A 25,742-nucleotide genomic window follows, 5' to 3' on the forward strand; every position below is an offset into this window, starting at 1 on the left:
ACATGAGGTTTTCTTGCAGGCGCACCCACCGTCTATGTTGGTGTGTTAACCTTGGAGCCTCCTGCAGAAGCAACTCTTGGTATCCCAGAGTGGGTTATCGCTGCAGGAATGACCAATATCCAGCAAGTCCCATTCCTCAGGAAGCTCAGCTTGCCTCACTGTGCATCCTTGGGTGTTTGGTCCCTGGGCCTTCCCCACCAGGCAGCAGCAGCTCACTGCAGTGCGGGCAGTGGGGTAGCATAGCATTTGGAGTGGGATTTGTGTTACTTACAGGCTCATGCTGTGCAACGATGATCTATGTCTCAGCTGGGAGTTTGCTATTCATGATTACATGATGTGCTGATCACATTTACTTAGTCCAGGAATCTGCTTTCTGCAACAGGGCTTGATCATTGGGCCAAGCCCTTGGATAAGTTGAAGGAACAAACTTCCAGGCTTCAGATGCGGAGTTTCATCTGGTGTGCAGGGAACCTGCCCTCATGGCTGCTTTGGAACCTTTTCTTACAGGATCAGTGCAAAGTGCTCGGTGGCTCTGGTGCTGAGCAGCTGTACTGAAGCAGCAGCCTGGGAGTGGGAGACGCAGCTCCCGGTGAGGGCTGGCAGAGCTGAGATGCTGCTTACTGATCCATTTCCACTGCAGCGCAGGAGCTGCTTCTCCCCCAGACAGGGTTTGCAGCTCTGGAGGTTGCACCCGTATGCATTTGTGAGGACTGGCAATGGCCACAGCTCCGAGCTGGGCTTCTGTACTGTTTATGATTAAATGTCAAAACAGTGTCTCATCCCTCAGCTCCAAACAGCAAAACAAAACAAAACAAGGTCCTTTGTATCCAAGAAGAAAATTATTAGCAGGAAACTAAACTGCTGTCTAACTTCAAGTATGAATATTTCTGTTCCAAACCCTAACGCTCTCCTGGGATATTGGTTATAAATTTGTCAAATCTGTTATTCCTTTGAAAAGGCTGTGCTCGATCCAGAAAGGGAATTGAGAAGGGAATACATTGCAGGGATCCCTGGTCTCTGTGTGGAAACAGAGTGTATCTGAAATACATCTGATGGAAAAGTGACACTGGGTGGGAATAAGCAGCCAGCTGTCTGAGTACGGTGTCACTGCCATACGTAACTCAGCACGTGTGCCTCCCGCTTCAGCAGTACCGTGTTGCTGGAAAGGGACGTGTGAATGGCTTCAAAAGCCCAGGGAATTTCCACCAAAGGAGGGATTCTCAGGTGGGACTGACAGTGGCTCCGGGAGCTTTGGCGTTTCCCCGATGATTTAGTTCGTTACATTTGGTTATGAGCAAACGCTCAGCCTACAGCAGACCCACGCAGCCCTTGAATACAGGCTTCCTCTGCTCAGAAACCTCACCACAGCCATCTCTCTTCTTGGCACTGTTGTCCTCACACATGGTGAAGATTCATTGCCCACTTAATCTGGCAGCCATGCCCAGTTCCACCCCGGGGTATGCTCTCTGTGTGTACAGCTGGTTCTACATCCATCCATCTTGTGCACAACTCCAACTTCAACATATTTAACTGGCAAATCCTTATGCAATGCTGCCTCTGAAGCACAAATCCCTATTACTTATGGGGAAGGTAAACATTTGCATCTTCAAAGACAGTGAAAATCTATCCCTGTTCTCCTTAGGGAATGCCACATTATCTTCCAAGATGGAAAGGCACTGTGGCAAATCAGATGCCAAGCACGTGTGTATCTGTGTGAGACACTGCCTAAGATGCTTTTGCCACAGTTGGTTTGGGTGACATCTCTTCTTGTTCAGACATGCTGAGTGTGCAGGTGGAGATTCTCATGAGGCAATAGCAGGTGGCAGATTTCCCAAAGTTGCCCAGCATGCATGCACACACTGATGTATATAGCAAGGAGACATATTTGGGCTTGTGTGAGCCTGCTGTGAGTGCTCAGAGCACAGTATCTTCAGGTTGTGTCTGGAGGAAGGGGCTGCATGAAGGAATCACTGGCCCACCTCCACCTCTAAATAAACCTGCCCAGGGCACTACTTTGCCCACTGGCTTGCCATCCTCTGCACTGTCTGATGGAGGACACAGTCCCTGATAGCATGGTCCCAAGTGACGCCAGGGCATGGGTGGGGAGATGGCATGAGCCAGAGATGGCTCACACCAGAGGACAGACAAAGACACCTTGTTTGGGGGCAGAAAAAATCATGAGTGTGAATTGTGCCTTTAGAGCCAGAGAGCATCCCCCAGTCATTCTTCTTTACCAGTGTCTTTGTTAGTTGACTGGAGGTGGGCAGCACCTCTCCCCCATGCCCACAGGTCTTTACCTGGGAGGCAGGTCACATCCTTCCCAGGGTAGCAGTGGGGCTGCCCTGTGTCCTCTGCTACAGACCTGGGCTCTGCCCTCTCCTCGGGAGGATGCTCAGGGATAGGGGCCACCTCTGTCAGCAGAGGTGTCTGGGTTTCACAGCTGTGGTAGCAGCGGGTGTCACGGTGTCAGTAGGGCTGTGCCCCGCTCGGTGTCCCCAGTAGGCGGGTGCCCTAATTCCTAGCAGACTCTCCCCATAGCAGCAGGCAACAAAGTAGATCCGGAAATTCCTGAGCTTTGGGAAGTGGGCTTTAACATAATTAACTGCAACAGAAGAAGAGGTCAGATAATAGGGCCAAAGGTTTCTCTTTAAAATGAAAGAGGAGGTAAATGAAACCAGCTGCCCAGGAGCCAGTGCCTTCATTATACATGGGATGATGCTCGTGGTCCCATGCAGCAAATTGTGAATCTTTCCAGAAAACCATTTTAAAGGCAGAACAAGACCTGAGGTGACAGGATAGAGATGTGTAGCTGGCCCAGGTTTGCCTAAGTACCTTGGTGTCTGGCACTGTCCTTCTCTAGGAGCTCTGTGCACCCTGGCCTTGCTACCTGCCAAAGAACAAGGTCATTTCTGACTGGCAGCTGTGCTCAGCTCTGCCTCAGTACTGCTCCCAGCTCTTGTCTTTGTGCCTCAAGCCTTATGCTACACTTCCAGCCAGGAACAGGGGCCAGGAATTCCTAGCACTGGCACAAATCCCTTCCCAGCCCTTGGCTGAGTCTTTCCCTGCACCGTGCTATGGTTTGGCAGCCTCTAGAGTGATACAGTCACATCTCCCTTTGCAAAGTGCACTGATCCCATTCTGGGTTTCTAGGGCATATATAAATTGGCTTTTTAGAAATGAGGTAAATTAAACAGAAGGGGTAGAGCTGGTCTCAGCTTTGTATAGTACTCTAGGGCACACATACTGGCTGTATATGGCCTTTCCTCTGAGATGTATGTCTCATCTAGGATTTAGCTGCTAGCTCCCTCTTTTCCTTGGCTGAGTCTTTTCATGTCCCTGCAGGTTGTCTGTCTACAGAGATAATGGCATCAAACTGGGGGTCACAATGAGTCAGTTCTGCATGTAATTGCCTATATCTATTCCCTCCTATATTATGAGAAAGAGCATGGTCTGTGCCCACGGTGGGCATGCTGATATCACAGTATCACAGTATCACAGTATGTTAGAGATTGGAAGGGACCTCAAAAGATCATCTAGTCCAATCCCCCTGCCGGAGCAGGAACACCTAGATAAGGTTACACAGGAACGTGTCCAGGCGGGTTTGAATGTCTCCAAAAGGAGATTCCACAACCTCCCTGGGCAGCCTGTTCAGTGTCGTACCTCACTGAGAAGGTTCTTCTCAGGTTTAAGTGGAACTCTTGTGCTCCAATTTGTACCCATTACCCCTTGTCCTTTCATTGTTTGCCACTGAGAAGAGCCTGGCTCCATCCTCGTGACACTCCCCCTTTATATATTTATATACACTAATAAGGTCAGACATAAGGCCTATCTCCTAGGCCTTGGGACCAGCTCTGGTGCTGCATCATTGTCGTGGTTTAAACCCAGAGTGATGAAGGGGAGCGAAAGAAGGGGGGGAGTGAGTGAATGAGCTGTCTGGCTGGGTTTAAACCATGACAATCATACATATGCAGAGCCCACTGGAAGATCTGCCAGCCTGTGCTGGAGACAAAAAGCTGTCCTCTGCTGAGTCACGGCTGCCAGAGACCCTGGGGAGGGTCTGCCCCCTCCTTTGGCACTTGGCAAAGCACCAGGAGAGGAGGATGTGGATGCTGCAGCCCCCGGGGCTGGATCACGGTGCTGCTGCCTGGGGAGGTGCTGTCAGCGCTGGAGCTCTCTGCAGCTGCTGCTGGCTTTTCTGGAGGTTGGAGAGTTCAGGGCTTTTTTCAAGTCAAGCGCACTGAGTCATTGCAAACATCAGCAAAGCTGCAGCCGTTGCTCCTGGGAATAATCCACGCCTAATGAGCGCTTCTCCTGCTTTAAAGGCCTGTTGGTTGTTTACATTCTGCAGGTTTCTATACTGTCTTCGCTGACAGTTAAAGCTCTCAAGAACAAGAGCCCTCCTCTCAGTGACAAAGCCTATAGCTGGAAACGGCTCACCCGTTCCTGAGTAGCCTGGTACCACCAAAGCCCTCAGTGCCTCTCTGCCTCGCAAGCCTTGTGCAGCAGGTGCCATTGTCACTCTTTCCCAGTCTGGGGTGGTTGAAAGTACTTGCTGGTGTCTGAGTACCTCCGAGGCAGATCTGCACGAGATCCTTTCTCATCTTACAGGACCTCACAATTGTCTTCAAGCTCTGCTTAAATACCCGCAGCAGAGGTGCTCCCCTCCTCACCATCCCAGGAGAGGTGCCACCACCAACATCTCCTGATCCTGCAGCTGGTTTACTTTGCCTTTCATCCCTCCACCAGTCCCCATTTCTCTGGCTTGTTGACGGAGGTGTCAAAACCCCATGACCATGGCACTGTCCCTAGGCAATTCTCTTCCCTGCTGGGTCTCGGCTGTGCTCAGCACAGCAGCACCTTCCATTGCCTCCTCCATGCAATTCCTGGGAGGCAGAAGCTCCTCTGGGGCTGCTCTGGAGAGATGTTCCTCTCCCTTGGCAGCGGAGCTGTAGGTTAAAGCACACTTTGTGCTTGAATGAGACGATGAGGAGGTACAAGCCTGCCTTTGCTCTCTGAGGGGTTTATTCTGAGGTCTCTCTAACTCCATCTTTTCCCAGTCAGTGCAACCTTGTTTTTTATGGCCTTTCAGCCAGTTTTTGGCCCAGGTGATGGGGTTTTTCATCCACAGCAGTCTGAAAAAATCGTTTCTGTTCAGCTCTTAAGTGCTGTGCTAAAATCCAAACATCTGCCATCCCCAGAGTCCATTCCTTTGTAATTTTGCCTTTAAAAGTAATCTCTGTAAACCCCACCGCTGCCTGCTGCTTACAGATCTGCTCTCCTCCCGGCATCCAGTGGTTTGGTAGTGTGTAAGTGATTGGAACAACTCTGAACACTTCCTAAGTGCCCCCCTGGAGATAATCTCTGCCCTTAGCACCTTCCAGTCATCATGGACATACAGAAATGCCTCTTGCCTCCTTCCCTGGGTTACACACAATTGGAATGAAATTGGGATGTGACTGGCATGATCCTCTGCTTTGCTGGGGATGCAGATGGGACCGCACGGTGGAGGAAGGGATGCCAGAAGAGATTCTTCTCATGTAATGCATTTGCAAGTTGAGCCTGTAATGCATTTCTGTGCTGGCACTGTTCCCCTTCACCACAGCCCTGCACAGTTTCAAGTGCATTTACTCTGTTACCTGGAGCAGTGAGACAAAAACCCTCACTGAGCACTCATGCATGCTGCACATGTGGTGAGTGCTCTGGCTGAGGCTGAGTTAGCTCACAGCATCCTTTGGGGATGCTCCTGCATTCTAGCACCCAAGTGAAGCAGCCACTGTGGCTGCTACAGCAGCTGTTTGGTACGGATGAGATGGAAGTTATGGAGAAATCCATCCTGGGAAGGTGAATCCACCTTTCTTCAGACCCCAGGTCATCATCCTGTTATCCATCCCAGCACCCATGGCTGCACTGAAGTCTGTGGAGGGAGAAGCCAAGTGAATGTGGCTCCAGTGACGGATGGGCAGCAATGGTTGAGCCCCAGACTCTTCCTCAGGAGGAGCTACCTGGGGTTACCTCCAGTCACAGGGTGTTTGCACTCCAGGGCAGACTGCTTCACCTTATGTCCTGAGCCAGGAGACAGTACTGAGGCATTTCAGAGCCTTCTTCCCACACCTAGAGACAGATGATTCACATGATTGGCAGCACTATGGCTGTGTTTTATATAAGCAAGCACATGGATAACAGGAATCAGTGTCTGTATGGGAAACACACCTTGACATTCCCAGAGAAGAAGGGATTTCTGTGAGAGCAGGACTTGCCATGCAGGTAACAGCCACAACATTTCTTAAGTGGGAGATCAGCTGTGGATTTGCTGGAATATCAAGCAAGGAAGGTGCAGGGATGCTGTGAGCAGGGCTCACTCTGATACTGTAGGTCTTCAGCCTTTGCACTCCATGGATGCTAATCCTTGTTCAGAAACACCATCAGAGCTGGAGTGTTATTACAGCAGCAGGATGTTCATGAATGGTCCTTGTTCTGGCAACTCTGGACCAGTAGATGCTACGTACAGGCCCCCCTGCAGACCAGCCGTTGTATAGAGAGTGCCCCATGACAGTGCAGTCATTCCCATGGCTAGGAGCACAGGCAGCCTCTCCCATCCCCTCCTGAGTGTTGTAATTTCCAGTGTGTCTCAGAGGGAATTTGCTGCTCAGGACCCTTCTCCCCTCTGCTGTCCAGCAGCAATCATCCTGGGCTCAGGGGGATGCAATCATCCTGGGATGACCTAGACAGGATGAGCCAGGTGAGCGGAAGACCTCTCAACATCTCCCCGGTTGTGGACCCCAGGCGTTCCTATCACAGACATTGTGCTGGAGGGTCTCTTTCTGTGGGGTCTTCATGCGATCCGTGCAGAGGGTGCTGCAAAGCCTTTGTGGGTTGGGTGCTCCCAACCTTTGGCATTCTGGTCCCAGCATTTCACCAGCAGGAGTTAAGAAAGTGCTAAACCTCCCATGGTTTCTGCAGTGCAGGGTGCTCAGTGTTCAGGAAGCATCCACTTCACACTCTGCTTGGAGGCTGAATGCATTGCACAGCCAGAGGGCCAGAACTGTTTGCAAGCAGGGACTGCCCCAGGGTAGAGGAAGCCTCTTGGCATGGGGCAGCAGCAGGAGGGGAGGACGTGTTTTGGGGCAGAGCTATTCCCAGCTCTCTGATCCTTGTCTTCTTGTTTTCCTTCCAGTTACTACATTGACGGCCGAGTGGCCAAAGTGACAGACTTCCTGAAAACGCGCCTGTTGGACACACTGTCTGACCAGATCAGGAAAATACAGAAAGTGCGTGAGTGCAAAGGGTCTGCAAGGGGCAAAGAGGCGCCGTGAGCCCAGCCTTGGCACAGCTTGGGGCCAGGGCTCCAGCCTCAGCACCAACGTGCTCCCAAGGGAGCTGGCATGAGGCTGGGGGAAGCTGTGCTCCAGCCTCAATGCAGTGAGCCCTCATGCAGGGAACGTAAGGAAAGACCAGGCAGCACGATGCGTGGCCTGGGGTGGGATGCATGGCAGGGAGGGAGGGAAGCAGGGATTCGGGCTGGATGCATGTGGCAGGGGCATGCACTGCCATGCAAAGCCTTTCTAAAGTAGCCGTCTGGCTTGAGTCTCCCATCCGCCTGTTCCTGAAGGGAGCAGCATAGAACATGGGTATCCTCTAAAACTTACTCCCAAGGACAAGAAGAGGGAGCAGCAAGGCAGTACCAAACCATCCCGGGCACGTGCCTGCTTGGGAGGGAGCTCCTACTGCAGTATCTTGCCCCATTGCTCACAGTGCCTGAAAATGCTGCTTGCAAAGTTGTGACAGTTGCATTTCCAGGGTGGTTTTCACCAGTGGAGAATGATGGTCATTATAAACAAGTGTATTTTTGTTTCCCCCGATGATCCTGCTTTGACTGTGTTATAAAACCCAGCTGTGCTGGTGTGCAGTGTCAAAGCCCATGGCCCTGCCTGGCAAGCACAGCCTGCAGCAAGTGCTCCTCTCCCCACTGGCCAGGGGGATGAACGTGCACCTCTAATAACTGGGTAGGTAATGGGGCTTTGCAGGGTCCCCCCACTTTGACTGATGTGGGGGCCAGGGCTGTGACCAGCCTTGATCAGTTGTCAGACCCTGAAGAAGTAAGGAACACTCAGTAAGCAGGGAAGGCTTTAGGGACCAGAGGGGATGTCCGTCTGCCTGTCTTGTCTAGGTTTTCATACTGTATCAGTCACCACAACGTCTTACTGTTGTAATTCCCACAGGGAGAAACCATAGGATGCATAAACAACTCAAAGAGGCCCTAGGAAAGGGGATGCGAGGGTCGGCACAGCAAAACTGGAGGAGACGAGCGGCTTGCCGCATCCTCTGGCATAAGCTGGGAATCATCCATGCATACAGATGATGCTCCTGCTGCGGGGAGGCGTGGTGGGTGGGATCAGCACGGGTGACATCAAGAGGCACTGTCTGACCCTGCTCCCACTGCGGGCACAAGGTGCCACAGAAGTGGTGGCACAAGTCCCACCTCTGCTGCAGGTTGGGAACTTGCTGGGGAAGGAGCAGGACACCATCCATCCCCAGACCAGAGGCAGCGAGGAGCTGCCCTCAGTGCGGGTTGGCTGAATCCTCACATCCATGGGGCAGGATTTGGTCTGTGTGAGGCAGGACCAGGGAAGGACTCTCCCGGGAATGCCAATGTGGCTGAGGAAAAGCACAGCACTGGGTGCTAATAGCCTCCAGCTTGGCTTTGAGTCCGTGCATCCTGCCGGGGCTGATTAGAGCAGCTGGGCTTGTCCACTTCCCTGTTTTATTGCTTCCTCTCTGACTGGGGAAGGTGGCGGGCTTAGATAATTACAGGCAGGATGCCAGCACCTCTGGGGCTTCAGTCAGGGATGTCGGCTCTCACAGGCTGTGAGTGGGAGGCAGCCCAGAGCTGGCGTATTTAACATCTTTGAGGGATCCCAGTCCATCCAGCACATTCCAGCTTTCCTCACTAATGGGGCAGAATCCGTCAGGCTGCACAGAGCACTCCTCAGGCCGCTGGGTTTGCAGACATCTGCTCACAGGAGCTCATCGCCCAGCCTGGACAAGTGAGATTGTGGGATAGAGGATGGGGCATTGCATGGAGCTGGACATTGTCTGCGCGGGGAGAAAGCAGTTCCATCCATCCAAGCCCTCCTGTCCCACTTGGTGTCTCGCAGGGGTTTGTGCTGCCAGCTGGAGCTTAGTAAAGGGTGGGACATCACGCTCAGACCTGATGTCCTGCCTGCGCCAGGGACCCATCAGGTGGCAAAGCAGCCCCTGCTCAGCCATGGGGCTGCATCTACCCTCACCCAGCAATATCCACTGCTTTCCTCCATGTGCCTCCAGGACATGTCCCAGTGCCCAAACACCACAGAGCTGTTGGGGCTCACGTGCTTCCTGTGCCTGGCAGCCACCTTGCATGGGGACATGGAGAGCTGAGGTGATGTGGCAGGACAGCCTGCAGAACGGAGAGTGTGAGGACACCACAGGAAAGAGCAGGGTCTGGTCTGCGAGCATGAGAGTACATTTGGGATGGTATGTCTGGAGCAGCTCCAGAAGATGGGTAGTGAACATGGGGCAGGGGCAAGGGAGAGAAGAGAACAGTCTCCCACCACCCAGCCATGGTGAAGACACCCGGTGACCATTCCAGAGTTAGGCAGGCACTGCCTGCACAGTAGCACTGTTACCAAAGGTCTCTGTGAGCCTTCTCAAGGCATAGCACAGGAGATGTCTGCCTTGGCTCTAAATCACGGGGTTTATGAAAGCCATTTTGGTTGCTTTTGTCTCTGGCACAGGTAGTGAACACATACACACCGGGGAAGAAGATCTGGCTAGAAGGTGTTGGTGCAACTTCATCTGGAGGCATGAACAACCTCTCCGATTCCTATGCGGCCGGGTTCCTGTGAGTTATTTGAGCTCGCCGGCACCAGGGTGCTGCCAACCCCATGAGCTTGGAGGGCTTGGGTGCTGCAAAGCCTCTGCAGCCGGGAGGGGGACAGCTCTGTGCCCAGACACCGCATCTGTACCCCTCTCAGGACTCCCCAGCAGCCTGGGCACCGGTTTTTGACCTTTAGTATCCCTATTACCTCTCCTCAGCTCTGCTTTCCTGCAGGTGACCCAGCCTCTGGCATACCCAGAGACACAGAGTAAGGAGGGGACCACTTGGGATCCCATATGGGTACCCACTGTGTGCTTGCAGGACACAGGTATGGAAGGGAGGTGTGATCTGAGCTGTGAAACCCAGGGTTGGAATCCCGATCAGCTTGCCTTGCTCAGCAGCTCAGGTTCACCTGGGCTTCCTCCTGTTCTGCATCTCTGATTCAGGCTTCAGCCACGCATCCCTTGGTGCATTCACTCCTGGGACACCCACCCAGGGGAGCACTTGACAGGGCTCTGTGCTAGGAACCCTTTTCTCTCCTTCCAAAGTTACAATCACTCCTGGCTCCTGGGCTTGTCTACTGGCAGGGCCCCATGGCGTGGCCATCCTCCTGCAAAGCCCAGGTTCAGGTCTTCAGAGCTGGCTGTGATCACAAAAGATGGAGGAAGAATATCCAGGCTTTTGGGGGAGGTGTGGGGACATGCCTGGGGTATTGGGGCTGTGACAGGCTGTGAGGGTTGAAGACCTGGTCTAGGAGGTGTGAGGAGACAGGCTGCTGCAAAGGTCCAGTCCCCCTGCTGAGACACAGGGTGCAGAGTTCTGCCGGCTGGAGAGCACCCCAGGCTTTGGGCACAGGGCTGTGACGCTGGGGTGCAGACAGGGGCCGAGGCACCAGGGTGCCTGCACCGAGGGCAGAGGCATGCAGGCTTTCTGGGCAGGGATGGTAGGAGCTGGTTGGCATCCAGCTCACAAAACCACCTGAAAGCTTTAGCTCAGGTGCTGGGAGCAGGCACCAGGTTGGGTGCATGTGAGTGATGCCATGTGCTGGATCACACCTGTGCCACTGGGGCTGGGTGATCCCCCACAGCATCCTGACTCTGCTCCCTCCATCCTCAGGTGGCTGAACACGCTGGGCTTGCTGGCCAGCCGGGGCATCGACGTGGTGGTGCGGCACTCCTTCCTCGACCATGGCCACAACCACCTTGTGGACCACAACTTCAACCCCCTGCCGGTAGGTGTGCCTGGGGGCATCGCACTGGTGCTGGCTTCTTCCCGCTCATTTGGGGGGGGATTCTCTCCTTGTGGCCTGTCTGAACTCAGCTTGAAAATGTATTTTTCCAGATCTGTTTCTTGCTGCATTAACAGGAGGTGTTAGTTCATGCCAAACACATGTTGGAGGCAGATGGGAAAGCAATACCTCTTTAGCTGAAACTTCATCTAGTGCCCATACTCCATAGCACGGGAGGGAGGCTGGTGCCACTAAGGGATGCCAGCTCAAACTGCAGAGTTGGAGGGAGGAAGAGATGTGGCAGAACCACCACACATGGCTCAGGGCCACGTGTGGATTGCTAGTGGTGAGCTGGGGAAGGCAGGCTGGAGCATCAGCACCCGACTTCAGATCTCTAGAAACCAAGGTGAAGGACATTCCCAGCTTCACAGGCAGCAGAAGTCTTCACTAACGTCCTGCAGCATCCCTTGTTCTTCAGAAATGCCAGGGCAGGGAGGAACTGCCAGCACATATGGTGCTGATAAAGAAACCATATGAAAACCCTGTTAAAAATAGCAGGTTTCCTTTTCCTGAGGGGGGGTGGTGGGGGCTAGTAAGTACACTGGCTTGTAAGTGGAGAGCCTGGCAGCTCAGCTGGAAGCCCTGCATCTTCCCTGGAGGGGGTTTATCGGTCCATGACCCAGCAGACACTGCCGGCAGGCTGGGGATCAACGTCAGAGAGGTGCACAACCCTGATACTGTGAACTTGCCTTTGATGATGCACTGGGGCCTTGGAGCAGCTGCAGGGGTCAGAGGCTGAGGGAGCCACATCTCAGTTGGCTCTACCTACACAGCCAATGGAAACAGCATCTCCCCAACAGCATCCTTGCGCATCAGGGGAGGATGCAGGAGGGGTTGGTGATACGAGATCTGTGCTATCCCCCCCAGCATGGCTCCGGAGAGCAAGCCAATGAGCAGGAGAGCACAGTCCCCTGCCTGTGCTACCAAGGAGCACCCAAGGGCTCTCCCACATGCACCCCTCCAGTAAATGTACCTGCAGTTCTGGGAGCCCTGGGCCAGGGGGAGCTTGGGGCACTTTGAATGTTGAGATGACTTTGAGGATGGGGCAAGCACTTGGCAGATTCCTTATGAAAAGCCCTTGGCCAAGCCACATCATTCAGCCATCCCCTGGGGCCCCAGCTCCTCCTTGCCCACCCCAGGATCACTCCTGACTGGCTGGGGACAGTTGATGGCCAATGGCCATCTCACCCAGCACAATGGGCCAGTGGGTGGCCCATGCCCAGCTCCCATAGCACAGTGGGGCAGCAGCCCTGGAGCAGCTGGAGCAGAAGTGCACTTTGGAGAGGCATTAAAGCCAGAGAAGGAGTTGGAGGAATAAACCCCAGGCTGTTAAACACAATGAAGGTCTTTAAAGTGGATTTTGCTGTTGATTTAAAGATAAGTCTCCCAATAAGTTAGATGCCACCCTCGTCATGGCTGTTTCCTCACAGTCCCATGTGCTTTGGTGTTGACATCCCACCAGTGTGTTCCTGCACAAACACTGGTGGGTGCTTCCCTAACCCCTTTCCTTCCACTCCTGTGCTGGTAAAGAGCCACATGCAGATGCAAACTGATGGAGGGTTTCAAAGCTGTGAACACCAGAAAGCCCAGTGAGGTCGGGCTGTGACCTGCTCCATGGGGCAGCAGCCGTGCTGTTCCCGTGGGAGCTATCAGGGAGATGAAAGCCGCTGACTGTACCTGTGCGGGGCCGCGCTGTGAAATACAATCTGCTCATTAGCTGCCACGACAAAGGGGTTTCCACATGCTGGCTGGGCGTGAGGCAGCTGCCTGCTGAGAGAAGGGCTGCACTGACACAGCATCAATCACAGCTCTGGCTGGCAGCTCCTCAGCAAGCTGGGAGTTAGGGCTGCACTCCTTGTAGGAGCCTTTGCACCTCCTCCCCTGCCACTGCTGATCCCTGCTTGTCAGATAACAGGACAATGTGTTCTGGTGCTGACCTGAAGGGAGCCTTTTACAGCAGCATCCTTAGGTGCCAGGTAGTTGCATAGCCCAGGGAGAGTTTTCTGCACGGTCCAGGGATGGTGCAGTGATGCAAATACAACCTCCATCCTTGTGCTAAAGAGCTTCCCATATAAAACCAAGTGATTTGTAGTCCATCACCATCTGAGCACTACGCTGCTGCCTTGTGAGCTCTCCTCCCTGTCCTTCAGCTGATCCTGAAGCTTGTCCTGTGGATGCTGCTGGTCTTGTTCATGGTAGTAGTCTTTATTAGGGCATATTACAGCAGATGGTATAAGGAAGCTTGTGAAAAGTGGTATAGGTGATATGTTGGGGGACCCATGTGGGAGTCTCAGCTTCTAAATCACATTTCTTTCTGCCTGTCTTCTGGGACTGCAGTACTGGGGGAATTTGTTATCTTCAGGAGAAGGAGCAGGCAAATCACTACACTGCTCCATGTATAACAGGCTTCTAGTCACTGCTGTGGCCCATGCTGTGGGCTAGTGAGGGGCAGGAGCACACTGGGTGGGCAGAAAGCAGAGCTGCTCCCTGGGCATGGGCACTGCACAGCAAGTGCAGGCAGCCTGGTGGGACTTGCTCTGTGTTTTCTGAGTGTCAGCCTTGGCTTGAAAATAAACCTGTAAACTGGCCATTTTGATGGGAAATGTAAGGGCACCTGGGAACAGCTGTTTTCAGGCAAGGATGCAGTGAAACTGTGAAGGTGGAGGTTTAAGCTGATCTATCCTGGGCACTCATCTTTGATGGTGGTGCCACCAAAGCCCCATGTGAGGGATGGGTGCTGCAGCAGGGGAAGGTGAGACTAACTCTATGAGCCCCTTTCCAGGTGCAGACCTGAGGAAATGGGTTTCCTTTGCTGGATTAATGGGGAGCAGAGCAGGAGAAACTGGACAATGTGAGGTTCCCTGGCCCTGACACAGATGTGATCAGGCTGGGGAACAGAAATTCTCCAGCTGCCCTTAATGCAAGTGATCTCAAGTGCTTTAATACTTCGTTATTTTTGAGATAACTTTTTAATGTATGGCTGGAGTGCTTTTCCTTCATGAACGATTGAGGCAGCCAGCTGTATAATAGTCCGGGATTGTGCTTGAGAAGCCCTTCAAATAAAGCCTTTTGCAGGTACATCACACTGCTTGCCTGCACCTAAGCCCATCTATTCATGTGTGTGGGATAGAGGAGGAGAGGTTGGGCAGCAGTAGCACTGACATTTGCTCTTCACAAGCCAGTGCCTCTGAAATGCTGCTGTGGCATTTAGTAGGTCTAGGCTCATTTCAGGCACACACTGTATATAGTCCATCTCTCTTTCCTTAATCTCTCTCTGAAACAGTCCAGAGGGACGTAATACGATAAATATATTGCATCTCTCTGGACTGTTTCAGAGAGAGATTAAGGAAAGAGAGATGGACTACATACACTGTACGTACACACAGGTGGGTGTGAGCTCTCTTCACATTGCTAGTGCATGTTAAGGACCTTTCTGAACACTCTTCCACATGGCTCTTGCCTCTTTTTAATCCATCCTTGATAGTTATTTCTGCTCCCTTAATGGACAGTGCTGTAACGTTATACCTATGTGTGGAAAAACTTGGGCAACCCAAATCCAATGGAAACACCAAAGCTGAAATCCTGATTGCTGTGGCTCCTCTTGGACTTTCTCCTAAGGACTCTGAATGGTGAGATACCTGGTTCTCCTAGGTCAGATAGATGCTAAACTTCTTTTCTGCATATAAGTTTCATACACAGCATGAGAAAGGCCCAGCGGGATCTACAAGGTGAAGCAATGGCAGGGGCTGCCTGCTCAGCTGTGGTAGTAGAAGACAATATGATATTGCCTGTGAATTGATGGCGTCCTTGAGAAAGCATTGCACCAGTGCAAAGGTCTGTGCCTGACAGTGCCGTGGTTGGACGCTTGGATGCTGCAGGTGATTTTTCACATCCTTTGTTTAGCCCAAAGGCACTGAGGAACTCAATGGGAAGGTTAGTGCCTGTCCTGGATGGGGGAGGACCCTGGGCTCAGATTGGGTCTGTCCTTAGTGATCTGTCCCCTTCCTAACTGGGCCTTCATAAAAGCCCTGGTGTGTACAAGCTCGGTGCCAGGCTACAGCCATTCCCCAGCATCTCTGGGTCCTTAGGGCAGAGCCACGGTGCAAGCCGCATCCTTGGGATGCACCTGACAATTTGGTACCAGCAGCACCTACCGGACCCATCCCCAGCAGGCCACCAGTTGGCCTCCCTGGTCTCAGGGTGCACAGGGGCAAGGGGCCCTCTGGTGAGGTGCCGTGCTGGGTGCCAGGGGCAGGAGGGTGTCCCCGGGCCACGCTCCCTCCCGCTGCACGTACGCGCTCCCCGGTGCGCTCATTATCTGAGCTGGCTTGGCGGGAGGCGCTGCTGCCTGCAGCTGGGGAGGTCCCAGCCGCCTCCCGGCCGGTGCCTCTCCCTCCCCTGCGCCGTGCAGGAGGGGGCCCTCCCCAGCCCAGGGCTGCGAGGCCGGGTCCTCGCCCACCCCTACCCTGCCGTCCGCTCGGCGCCCGGCTGCGGGGCTGCTGCGCAGGGCAGCGCCCATACGCAAAGACAAGACCCGCCATGCATGGAGGAAAGCGCACAGAGAGCCCTTTCCCCAAGCGCTCCCGCTCCAGCCGCCGAGCCCGGCCAGCTGGCTGCGGGGCTGCGGGAATTGAGCCCCGCTGCTGCTCCGGCCCATCTGCACGCCCAGCACTGAGTCACTGTGCTGCACACATGCAGCCGGACGAGCTCCAGGGGTAGGACTGCGGCTGCTGTTCCCCCCAGCGGGGACCCTTGGCTCTGGGGTCGTTGATGGGAGATTCGGGCTGCAGCATGCCATGCGCCGCACAGGCAGAGGACGAGGCATGGTCCCAAGCCTGGGAGCGACAAGGAGTGGGGAAAGGGAGCAGGTCCAGTGGAGCCTGCACACACATGGAAACTGTTCCTTATGACCATAAATCTGCCACGTGGGCGTCTGGCACCCCCATCTGCCCCACACGTTGGAGCACTGGCCCTGGTGGGAGTGATGGCTGCAGACAGAGAAGGGTGGGAGAGGCAAGAGCGGGCAGGAGGTGCGTGTACAGGACGTTCACTTGGGCCGCAGGAGGGAAGGATGAAATCCCAGGCAGGGCAGTTGTGCACAGCGGAAAGGCTCTCCCAGGAGAGGTGCAGCCAGAGCATGGCCTGCTGAAGGGTAGAGTGGAAGTGTGGCCCTGCAGAAATCTCTCCGCCAGCCTTTGTACAAGTGCCTGAAGCAGTTCTGAGCAGGGCATCCACTCCACTGCCTTGGCCTTTCAACCATGACCATACCACGTCTTCAGGACCCTGCCATCCTCTGCTTCCTGCACCTTCACTGCGTTCAGCCTTCTAGGAGCCATAAGTCTGCTCTGAGGCTTGTTTTATCTGCGAACAAGGAGACAGATTTAAAGCACCTAAACTCTGCTTGCTGTCACAGCAGATTCAGGGCCCTTTCCTTCTTAGTACACCATAAAAGAGTCTCTGAAGTACATATGCTTGGACTCCCAAATGCATCAAAGCCATGCTGTGGCCAGCAGCTGGGGCACCCATCCGCCAGAGCTGCGGGACATGTGCAGACCCAGAGCCAGGCTGTTCCTCCTGAGCCAGAGCCTGGGGCAAACACACACTGACCTGGGACCAGCAGCAGCATCTTGTACTTGATAGGATCAATACAGTAACTGTCCACATCTCTCAGAGGCACCATGCTAGTGACCTGCCCTCCTCAGGGACAGAGGGGACCATGCTGGGGCCATGGAGGAGGTGGGACAGCAAGACCCTTCCCAGGGTGGTCTGGTGCTTGTCAGCAGGAGGGAGGGAAGTCGCGTTATGGTGAAAAGCAGCAGCGGAACAGAAAACAGCAAAGAAATTGCATTTGATTTCCAAACCTTCTGATCTAGTGGCTCTGTTCCCTTCCTGTGGCCTCCATTGCCTGGTCCCTGTTAGGGAGAGGTGATGACAGAAGAGAGGTTTGGCTGTTCCTCCATCTGCTCAGCTCTCCGAGAAGGTGGGGGCCCTGGGGACCAGCTTGTGCAGGGCAGCAGTAGGCAGGGGCCACTTCCCACAGAGCCTGGGCAGGCTGTCCCCTTGATGCCAACAGTGCCTGGCAGCAATTCCTGTGGCTGCTGCTTCCACAGCAGGAATTTTGCCTTTAATGTCAGTGTTTGGTCTTTCTCCAAGATGGAGAAAATGAGAAGAGACAGAGACAAGGGAGAGGGGTTGAGCAAAGGGTGTAGCAGCTTGAAGGCTGGGAAGATGTGATGCTCATTGGAGGCTTGGAGGGTTGTGCTGCTGGCACTGCTGGGGAAGACCCCTGGCTGTAGGATGAATGGCTGATGCTCACCCCAAACACAGATCTTGCGGTGCTGCTGGCATCAGTGGATGAGAATGCTGCTCTCTGAGCCCATGGGAGCATGCACATAAGCAGGTTGTTAGGGATGGGAGCAACTCTCCTGGCTGTCCCCATGTGCTGCACTTTGGGACTTATTGCAGAGTTGTTATAAAACGTGACCTCGTTTCCTTTCCCTAACCACGTGTAGATATTCAGTCCAAAGGGCTAGACAAGAGCCAGCCTGCTGTAAGCTCCCATAAGTGCACAACACAGCCACAGCAGCAACTGTTCTGTTCTACAGAGCTGCTCCTACCCTGGTTAGTGGAGTCGCTGCCCACCCTCACTGTGTCTGCCTCCTCTCCCTTCTTAGCTGAATGGCACCGAGGTGCAGGACTGCAGGACTGCAGCCTCTCAGGTCACACTCCAGCCTAGGCTGCTTGCAGCAGAGAAAGCTGCCAGGAAGATGTGAAGGCGGAAGACGATGCAGGAAAGAGTGGTGTGAGGTGAGGAGTTCACAGCCGTTAGAGCAGGAAGGAAGAGGATCAGCGTGTTGAAAGCAATGGATACCCAGGCAGAGACATCAGCGTCTTCGGGGGACTGGTGATGGGCACCTGCAGGGACCGATGATAATCAAGAAAGGAGCTGGGTAGTGTCAGCTGATCCTTTCATAGGTGCAGGTACCTGGATCAAAGGAAGGGTCTGTCCTGCCCAGGAGGGGCAGGGAAGTGTAGGCAGAGCAGAGGGAAGAGGCAACGGGACACTTTGCTTCAGCATCTCCATCTGTGCTGGCCCCGTCCTCCCCTGCTGATGCCACCAGCTCCTGGCAGCCTGAAGCCCCCTCATTTGGGGCTGGGAGGAATGGTGTTCCCCATTCATAGACTCTCTCTGAGTGTCCCCATGAGGCACAGGGCACACCTGTAAATTATCCCAGTATTACAGCAAATGCTGTAGGAGACTACTCACCAGGCTCTCAGCTCTTCAGGACCTCTACACAAGGAAGGTGCACACAGAGTGGCAAAAGGCTCACATCTCTGAGGATGGGTGTGAGTGAGCTGTGAGGACAGCAGCAGTGCCTCCTCCCAGAGCTGATCATTTTGGTTTCAGCAAGTGCTCCTTTTGGATAGAGGCTTTGCCCCTCTTTGCTGGTCACAGGACCTTGCACATGGTTTGGGTGAGAAAGCATCAAGCTCCCACAGTCCAAGGAGCCTATAAAACTCAGGGATAATGTTAACAGTGGCATTAGTCCAGGGTTGCAGAAGGAATAACCAGCCATAGCTTGAACAGGATGTGAGGACCTCCACAGGGAGAAAGCTTTGGATGCTGAGGATCAATTTAATCTAGTGGAAAAGAGAAAACAAGAACCACTGGTTGGAAGCTGAAGCCAGACAAATTCAAGCTGAAAATAAGGAGTAGTATTGTTAACAGTGCTGATGTTTAAGTGCTGGAATGGACTCCCTGAGAAGTGGCAGCTTCTCCATCTCTCCAAGCCCTCACAACCACAATCACTACTTTTCTGGAAGATGCTTTTGCCAAAACAAGCCATCAGGCTCAACAGAGGAATAAACGAGCAAAGCGCTCTGTCCTGTGATATACGGAGGCAGAGCAGCCAGCCCTTTTCTCCATAAGGATTGCTTGGACTATGGAAAAACGCAGGAGAAGGTGCAGGAATGGAGCAGTCTGTAACAGGCTGGTGAAACTCGAGTGTGCCTGAGGGATGGAGAAAGAGCTTGGGCAGCTTCAGAAGAGGGAAGAAGCAAGAGGAAGAGGAGGAGGAGGGCCGGCAGCAGCCAGTTGATGCTGGTGGTGACACAGGGTCACAGAGCCATGCCCTGCAGCCCCAGCCGGAGGAGGCTGTGCACCGCGGGTCAGCAGCAGCACATTTGGAGTTTGGCTGCCTTTGCTGGTTGCAGTTCCTGTGAGACTGAAGGGCTATGGCCCCGCTGCTCAGTTTTCTGGTTATGGCAATGGGTTCTCACATGTGGTGATCTCAGAGCTGAACTCAGGTGGGCTGTAAAGCTGCTCTGCTGCCTCCAGGAGACAGCACTGGCGATACGCTCCTGTGCTCTTCCTGGTGGTTCTGGAGACCTGGTCAATAGGTCTGTCTGAAGGTCTGCCTGATCAGCCTTGTGTCTCCAAAAGCTGAAGTATCTAAAAGCTCTTGCAATGAATTAAAATGTGCAGACAGATCAAATGGGACCCTCTGGGTCCCTGGCTGGCCTTTCCCTATCTAGTGGAAATCTTGGGGGTCTTCACCGGCCCCATGGGGTTCAGAAGATGTTGCTGGCCTGAGCTCTGCACATCAGCTCACGTGAGACAAGCATCCTCCTGCCCTTAAATCAGGGGTCCTGGCCAGGAACCTCCTGAGGTACAGGATGGCTTTGCCTTCAGGTGTTCCTCTCCTGCAGCTCTGGGGGCTGCAGTGGCAGCACCACTTAATAGGTCTGCAAAGTAATTAAAGCAAGAAAGCTCCCTTGAATTCCCGCAGGACTAATAGCAGACCAGACTCCTGTCTGCTATTCCTCCTCTACCACTACAGCTGTATTGCTGGCTCAGCCCTCACAACGGGAGCTCTCCATGACTCCAAACCCCAAATCCTTTCTGCTGTTGCACTGGTTGGAGACACGAATCAAGCTGGGCATTGCCACAGCAGCCTCTGCCAGGATGCCTGGCACTGTGTTGTAAGGGAGGCACTTCTCTTTGCAAGGGGCATATGGATGCTGCCAGCCTGGGGGCCACACTCACACAGGGTTTGCCATATAAGAGGAGGTGCCAGCTGCTGTCAGAGGTCCAGAAAGAGACCACTGATGAGTGGAAAAGCATCCTGGTTGCAGCCAAGCTGGGTTTCAGCAACAACTGCTTCTGAAGCTGGTCCCCATTTAAACAGGAGCCCGCAGCTGCAGGTGCTCAACAGCCCTGGTGTGGTTTTAGCTGGGTGGTAGGAGCAGCCTCTGGTCCAGCTGGGAGAAGTGCCCACCCTGGTGGGCTTGTTTCCATCATGCTGGATGTGTGTGTAATCCATCACCCAAGTGCTCAGCATCACCAGCTCCTGGTAATTTACTGCAAGGAACATGACTTTGGCCCCTGCTGCAAGTGGGCTCCTGGTGACGCAAAAAGCTGCAGCTGTCTTCAGTGCTTCCCTGCAGTCAGCTGAAGAGCTCAAGTGCCTCAAGGCCAGGCTGAAGACTCCCTTTACAGCCCCAGGTCATTCTTCTGGCCCTCCTTTGAACTCTGTTTGGTATTTCCACATCCTTCCCTAAATGGAGTCTTTGGAGCTTGCCTTGCCAGCAAGCTCTCCCCTCACCTCCTGCAGATGCTGGAGGGACAGGTTGGTCCCCATGCTACACCATGCCTGCACCAAAATGCTGCACATTCAGAGGTGGTTATCTCACACTGCAGAACAGCTCACCCTGTATCACTGCTGACAGCCTTACCTGTCTCATGGCACCTGCATAGTAGCTCAGAAAAGCTGTGTAGCCTTAGCTGGATCAGAAGCTCACAAAATGTGGCCAATGCTTCCCAGAGAGACAAGAACGTGTCCTTGTGAGATGGAGATGCTGAACAGCACAGCTTTGCCTGTGAATTGCCACAGCAGGAGCCCCAGGCTTCCCAGCTCTGCAGGGGAGCAGGGTTTGTCAGAGCACCCTTGGGAAAAGTGTACATTGAGACATGAGATTCAGCAGCAGATCGTGGGGCTGGGCAGCTCCTTGCACCCCCACATTGCAAACGTTGCTGTTGCTGAGCCTTGAGAGTGGAGGGACACTGGCATCAAAGCGGCAAAGCCCCAGGGGACCACCCTGCCCAGAGGGGTGGGTGCTCAGCCAGAGGCTGGGCCCCTGGTGCCAGCTCCCCATTGCGACAAGGCCATCATCAGCCCCCTGCAGAACAACTCTCGAGACCCATATGGAACTTTTGAGGTCTCTGGCTTGTACCACTCCCGTAACTTGTGAATGAAAGCAGCATCTCGTCAGTGGAAATATAAGACGACATGAGAAAACCCAAGGGGGCTGCTTAGAGAGACCAAAGAGCCTGAGCTGACAGGTAGCTAGAGGCAGTGAGCTCATTTACTTTTAACTCATTTAACATGGGGCTGTGCAATCTCACCCTTGGCCTCACCATAAACTCAATTACTCATCCAGTGACACTTGCTAATCAGGATGGCTCCCCAGGGAGCCGGGAGTGTGCCAGGCACTTTTTCTCCTGCCTGCAGTGAGCCTGAGCAGGATGGCATAGCAGAGTTTCCCACAGCAGAAGGCTGGCACAGCCCCTGCAGCATGATGCAGACGGGGATACCCCCAGGATGCCAAGCAGCACTGCCAGCCTTCAGAGACAGGGACCCATGGGCCTCAGGGACAACACATCTACAGTACTGAGCCACTGCTGCTTGACCTCCCTGGGACCTTCAGCCTCTTGGCTGAGCCTGCTTGGGGTGCACAAGCCTCTCACTTCACCCTGGCATCTCCTCCAGTGCCTGGGGTTTGCAGGGGAAGCAGTTACCAGGCTGGTGTGGCACAAAGCCCCGTGGTTTTGGCTCGGAACAGCAAGAGGAAAGCAGGAGGCAGCTTTTCCTCCATTGCCGTGGCAAAAGCTTGCACAGAAAGTGGGTCTTTTCTAGGCCAGCCTAGCTCTGCTGGAACATGTCAGCTTCATCTGAGCTGGGCTGGAGAGATGATGGGGATGGCAGTGCGGTCTGGCCAGTGGTATTCGCCTCGTGTCAGTTGCTGCAGCAGCGCTGCTCTGTGTTTCATATGCTGTCCTTTCCATCCAAAATGCATGTTAATAGTGGCTCTATGAGGGCTTCTCACCCATGGGACGTATACATGTATGAAGGATCCGCACTTCCACCTGCCCATCCTGCCCTGTAGCCTGGGGCCCTGGAGAACCCATTCCCACCAACACTCTCCTCTGCGGTGGCATACCCCATCCTAGCACTATCCTGACCAAGCAGGACTTTTCTCATGCCTCTCCATGCAGTGTGCAGAGCCACAGGATGCTTGAGCCATGCTCCTTTTCCCACCAGCAGCACTGCTCACTGTGTGGGTCAGACACTGCTAGGCAGAGCAGCCCCTGGTATCGCTGTGACCACCACTGCTGGCTGCTCAGCAGTGCCCACAGGAATGGGGGATCACCCCAGTTTCTCTGGGGCAGCCAGTCAGGGTTGCACAGAGGGGGTTATCCAAAGTGCTCATGTGTGTGAAGATTCCCCAGCACCCAGGCGCTGCCCAATGCACCCACAGGCAGCACCCAGAGGGGCAGAATGAGAGGCTCCATCTCACCAGCATCACCAGGGTGCTTGGAGCAGCAGCAGGGCCAGAGCCCCGTCCTGCAGAACAGCAGGCGAGCGCCTGAGCCTGCCCTTTCCCTTCCCACAACCCTGCTTCATTTACCGCACACCTCCCAGGTTCTGCAGCGGATGAGTGGGGGGCCCTGCCGGCAGCAGCCTCCATCACCACACAGCCTCAGCTCCCTCCCCAGGGCTTGGGGCCCATCCTGTGTGCAGAGCGAGGCCATGCCCTGGGGGAAAATGTAGTATGTGGTGATGTAATTAAAGGCTGCATCATTAACGCATGTGTGCAGGGCATGAGCAGTTCCTATTTCTAGAGCACTTGACTTTCCCGTGCTGTGTTCATGGGTGCTTAACTCCACAGCAGACATACCTCTGGGAAGTGGAGCACCCTCAGCAGCATGGCCATGAAGAGAGGTGGGGAGCACAGAGGGCTCTGGTGTGCTCCAGCCCCATATAGAGACTGGGGTTGAGGGTGACCTCTCTGCTATAGAGGCATCACCATCCCATGTGCATCAGCTGGAGCTGCTGCACAGGTCTGCACCACGGCTATGTGCAGGTCTGCGGCAACATGCAAAGGCATCCAGTGCCGCTCCCATAGCCCAGCCAAAATCTGAGCTCCTTTAGAGGGTATCCTTGTCTCTCACTGTAGGCAGAGCAATGTATTCCTCCCTTAATCTCTTTCCTGGAAACAGCTATGCCGTTTGAGCTTTGACAGCATGAAAACGCTCACACCAAGACAGACTTCTGGCACACTTTTTTACCCCAGCAGACAAAAATTTGCTAGCAGGGAGGCCAGCCTCTCCTGCCCGCTCCCACTGCGAGCCAGAGGGGCTGTTGTGCTGCTGACTGTCCCCTCTGTCCCCCAGGACTACTGGCTGTCCCTGCTCTACAAGCGCCTCATTGGTCCCAAGGTGCTGGCGATACACGTGGCCGGTCTCCAGAGGAAGCCCCGGCCCGGCAGGGTCATTCGTGACAAGCTTCGCATTTACGCTCACTGCACCAGCTACCACAAGTAAGCGGGCTGAGGGAGGCTGGGGGGTGCAGGGTGGGGATAAGCAGGACCCCCAGCATATGGGGACCATCGCGGACATGCTGGGCAGGAGCTCAGGGGCTGAGCAAGGCGGGTTGGCTTCCCAGGCGACTTGCTCGGGTGCCGCTCTGGCCGCTGTCACAGCAGAGGGAGCACACGGGAACAGGGATGCCTCCGATGAAAGTCACGGCAAGTCCGCGCCTGGGAACGGGGCCGGCCGGGGCTGGTGCGGTGGCCAGCGGGCAGCCCAGGCAGCAGAGATCAAGGGGGTGGATTTCACACAAGGGGCCCCCGGTCGGTCGGGTTACCCGCAGCCCGCACTGCCAGGGAGCCCGGCCTGGTTATTGTTTCGCTGATAAGGTCTTTGAAAGCGCCCCAGCGAGCCGGGCGGGGGCAGCCACCTCCTCCGCAGACACAAGTTGCTATTGTGGAGGAGGAGAGACTGTTTCTTTACACAGACCAGATGCTTTCAACATGCCTCCAGCTCAGTAGGAAACCTTGTCCAGTAACTGACAGGTGCGAAGTGCTTTATAGCCTTTGTTTGGGGTTGCCTGATTATTCAGGGACAGAGGATCAGTGTCTGGACCTGTCAGTTAGGTGCCCGGAGTGGTGGGGGCAGATGCCACTCATGTAAAGAGTTCCTCTCCGTTCTCAGCCCCCTCATTGTAAGGCCTTGGCAGAGCTGTTCCGAGATTGCCACCCGGCTCAGGACAGCAGCACAGCACCCTCTTGAGCTGTGCCACCCCTGGCTAAAGAGGGGGAGGTTGGAAAGGTGTCATTGTGGAGCTGGGCTTCATGATGGGGAGGTGGCATCTCCCTGTGGAGGGACAGCCAGGACAGTGATCCTGGCTGTCCTGATCACAGTGATGTCCCCTCTGGATGGCTGCGGGAGGCCAGTTTTACAGAGACCCCCAAACTGCTTCTTGGAGGCGATGCTCCTGGGGCCCATGCCAGCACAGCCCTCAGCTCTTGCTCTCCCCTTTTGCAGCCACAACTATGTCCGCGGGTCCATCACCCTTTACATCATCAACCTGCATCGATCCCGGAAGAAAATCAAGCTGGCAGGGACGCTGCGAGATAAGATCGTCCACCAGTACCTGCTGCAGCCCTACGGCAAGGATGGGCTCCACTCCAAGTAAGTGCCATGCTGGTGGCTGGGGCTGCCACCCACTGCCTGTCCTCGATGCCACCACCCTGACCCTCTCTTGGTGGCGCAGGTCGGTCCAGCTCAACGGACAGCCGTTGGCCATGGTGGACGATGGGACCCTCCCCGAGCTAAAGCCTCGTCCTCTACGCGCTGGGCGCACCCTGGTTATCCCTCCGCTGACCATGAGCTTCTATGTGGTGAAGAACGTGAATGCGCTGGCCTGCCGGTACCGATAACCCACGGCTCAGAACTGACCAGCCGGCCCTGCTCCTGCCCCTGCCCCTGCGCACTCCCCAGGACACGCTGCCTCCTCGGCAGCCCGCACAGCCAGGCCACGTCGGGCGGGCATCGTGATGTGCCGTTGCCTTCGCACCGTCCGGCTTGGCACCCTCTCCTGCCCTGTGACTGCAGAACTCCGCTTGGCCATGGCCACCGTCCGTCGGAGCGGTGCGATGCCGCCATCCGTCCCACAGGCTGCAAGAAGCACCCGGGGTCCGGTGCCCACCGGCTGCCGGGAGGGCTGGGGCACCCTATCCCGGGCTCCTCAGGGTGACCCTCCAGCAGCCAGGTCCCCCTTTGTTTTGCACCTTCCAGGGCGGCGGGCAGCGCTGCCGGTGCAGAAAGCGCATGGAAGCAGCTCCCTCTGCTGCCGTCAGCCTGACCGGAGCAGGCGCGGGGATGCTGCCGGGAAAAGGGGCGCAGGGGGCCGCACGGGGCGGGGATCGAGGGGCCGCGGCTGGACATGCTGAGAATTAAATGATACAGCCCGGAGCGGAGCGGAGCGGAGGGAGGCGGTGCCGGCGGGGAGCGGCGGCCGGTGAATGTGTCCTGCC

General features: G+C 54.9%; 1 protein-coding gene across 2 annotated transcripts in view; it reads left to right on the plus strand.

The window, feature by feature from the left end:
• The window catches only part of HPSE2 (heparanase 2 (inactive)), a 106,799-nt gene extending 81,438 nt beyond the window's left edge, over positions 1–25,361 (plus strand). For both annotated transcript variants that reach the window (XM_061372418.1, XM_061372419.1), the window contains 6 exons: positions 7,175–7,268; positions 9,774–9,880; positions 10,973–11,087; positions 23,599–23,744; positions 24,751–24,897; positions 24,980–25,361. In XM_061372418.1, the coding sequence (XP_061228402.1) occupies positions 7,175–7,268; positions 9,774–9,880; positions 10,973–11,087; positions 23,599–23,744; positions 24,751–24,897; positions 24,980–25,145 (775 nt within the window). In that variant the 3' untranslated portion in view covers positions 25,146–25,361. The remainder of the gene's footprint in view (positions 1–7,174; positions 7,269–9,773; positions 9,881–10,972; positions 11,088–23,598; positions 23,745–24,750; positions 24,898–24,979) is intronic.
• The last annotated feature ends 381 nt before the right edge of the window (positions 25,362–25,742 follow it).

Source organism: Neopsephotus bourkii, unplaced genomic scaffold (assembly GCF_033783945.1).
Source record: "Neopsephotus bourkii isolate Nb327-2 ecotype Australia unplaced genomic scaffold, CSIRO-AGI_Nbou_v1 NB_1615, whole genome shotgun sequence".
Classification (NCBI taxonomy): domain Eukaryota; kingdom Metazoa; phylum Chordata; class Aves; order Psittaciformes; family Psittacidae; genus Neopsephotus; species Neopsephotus bourkii.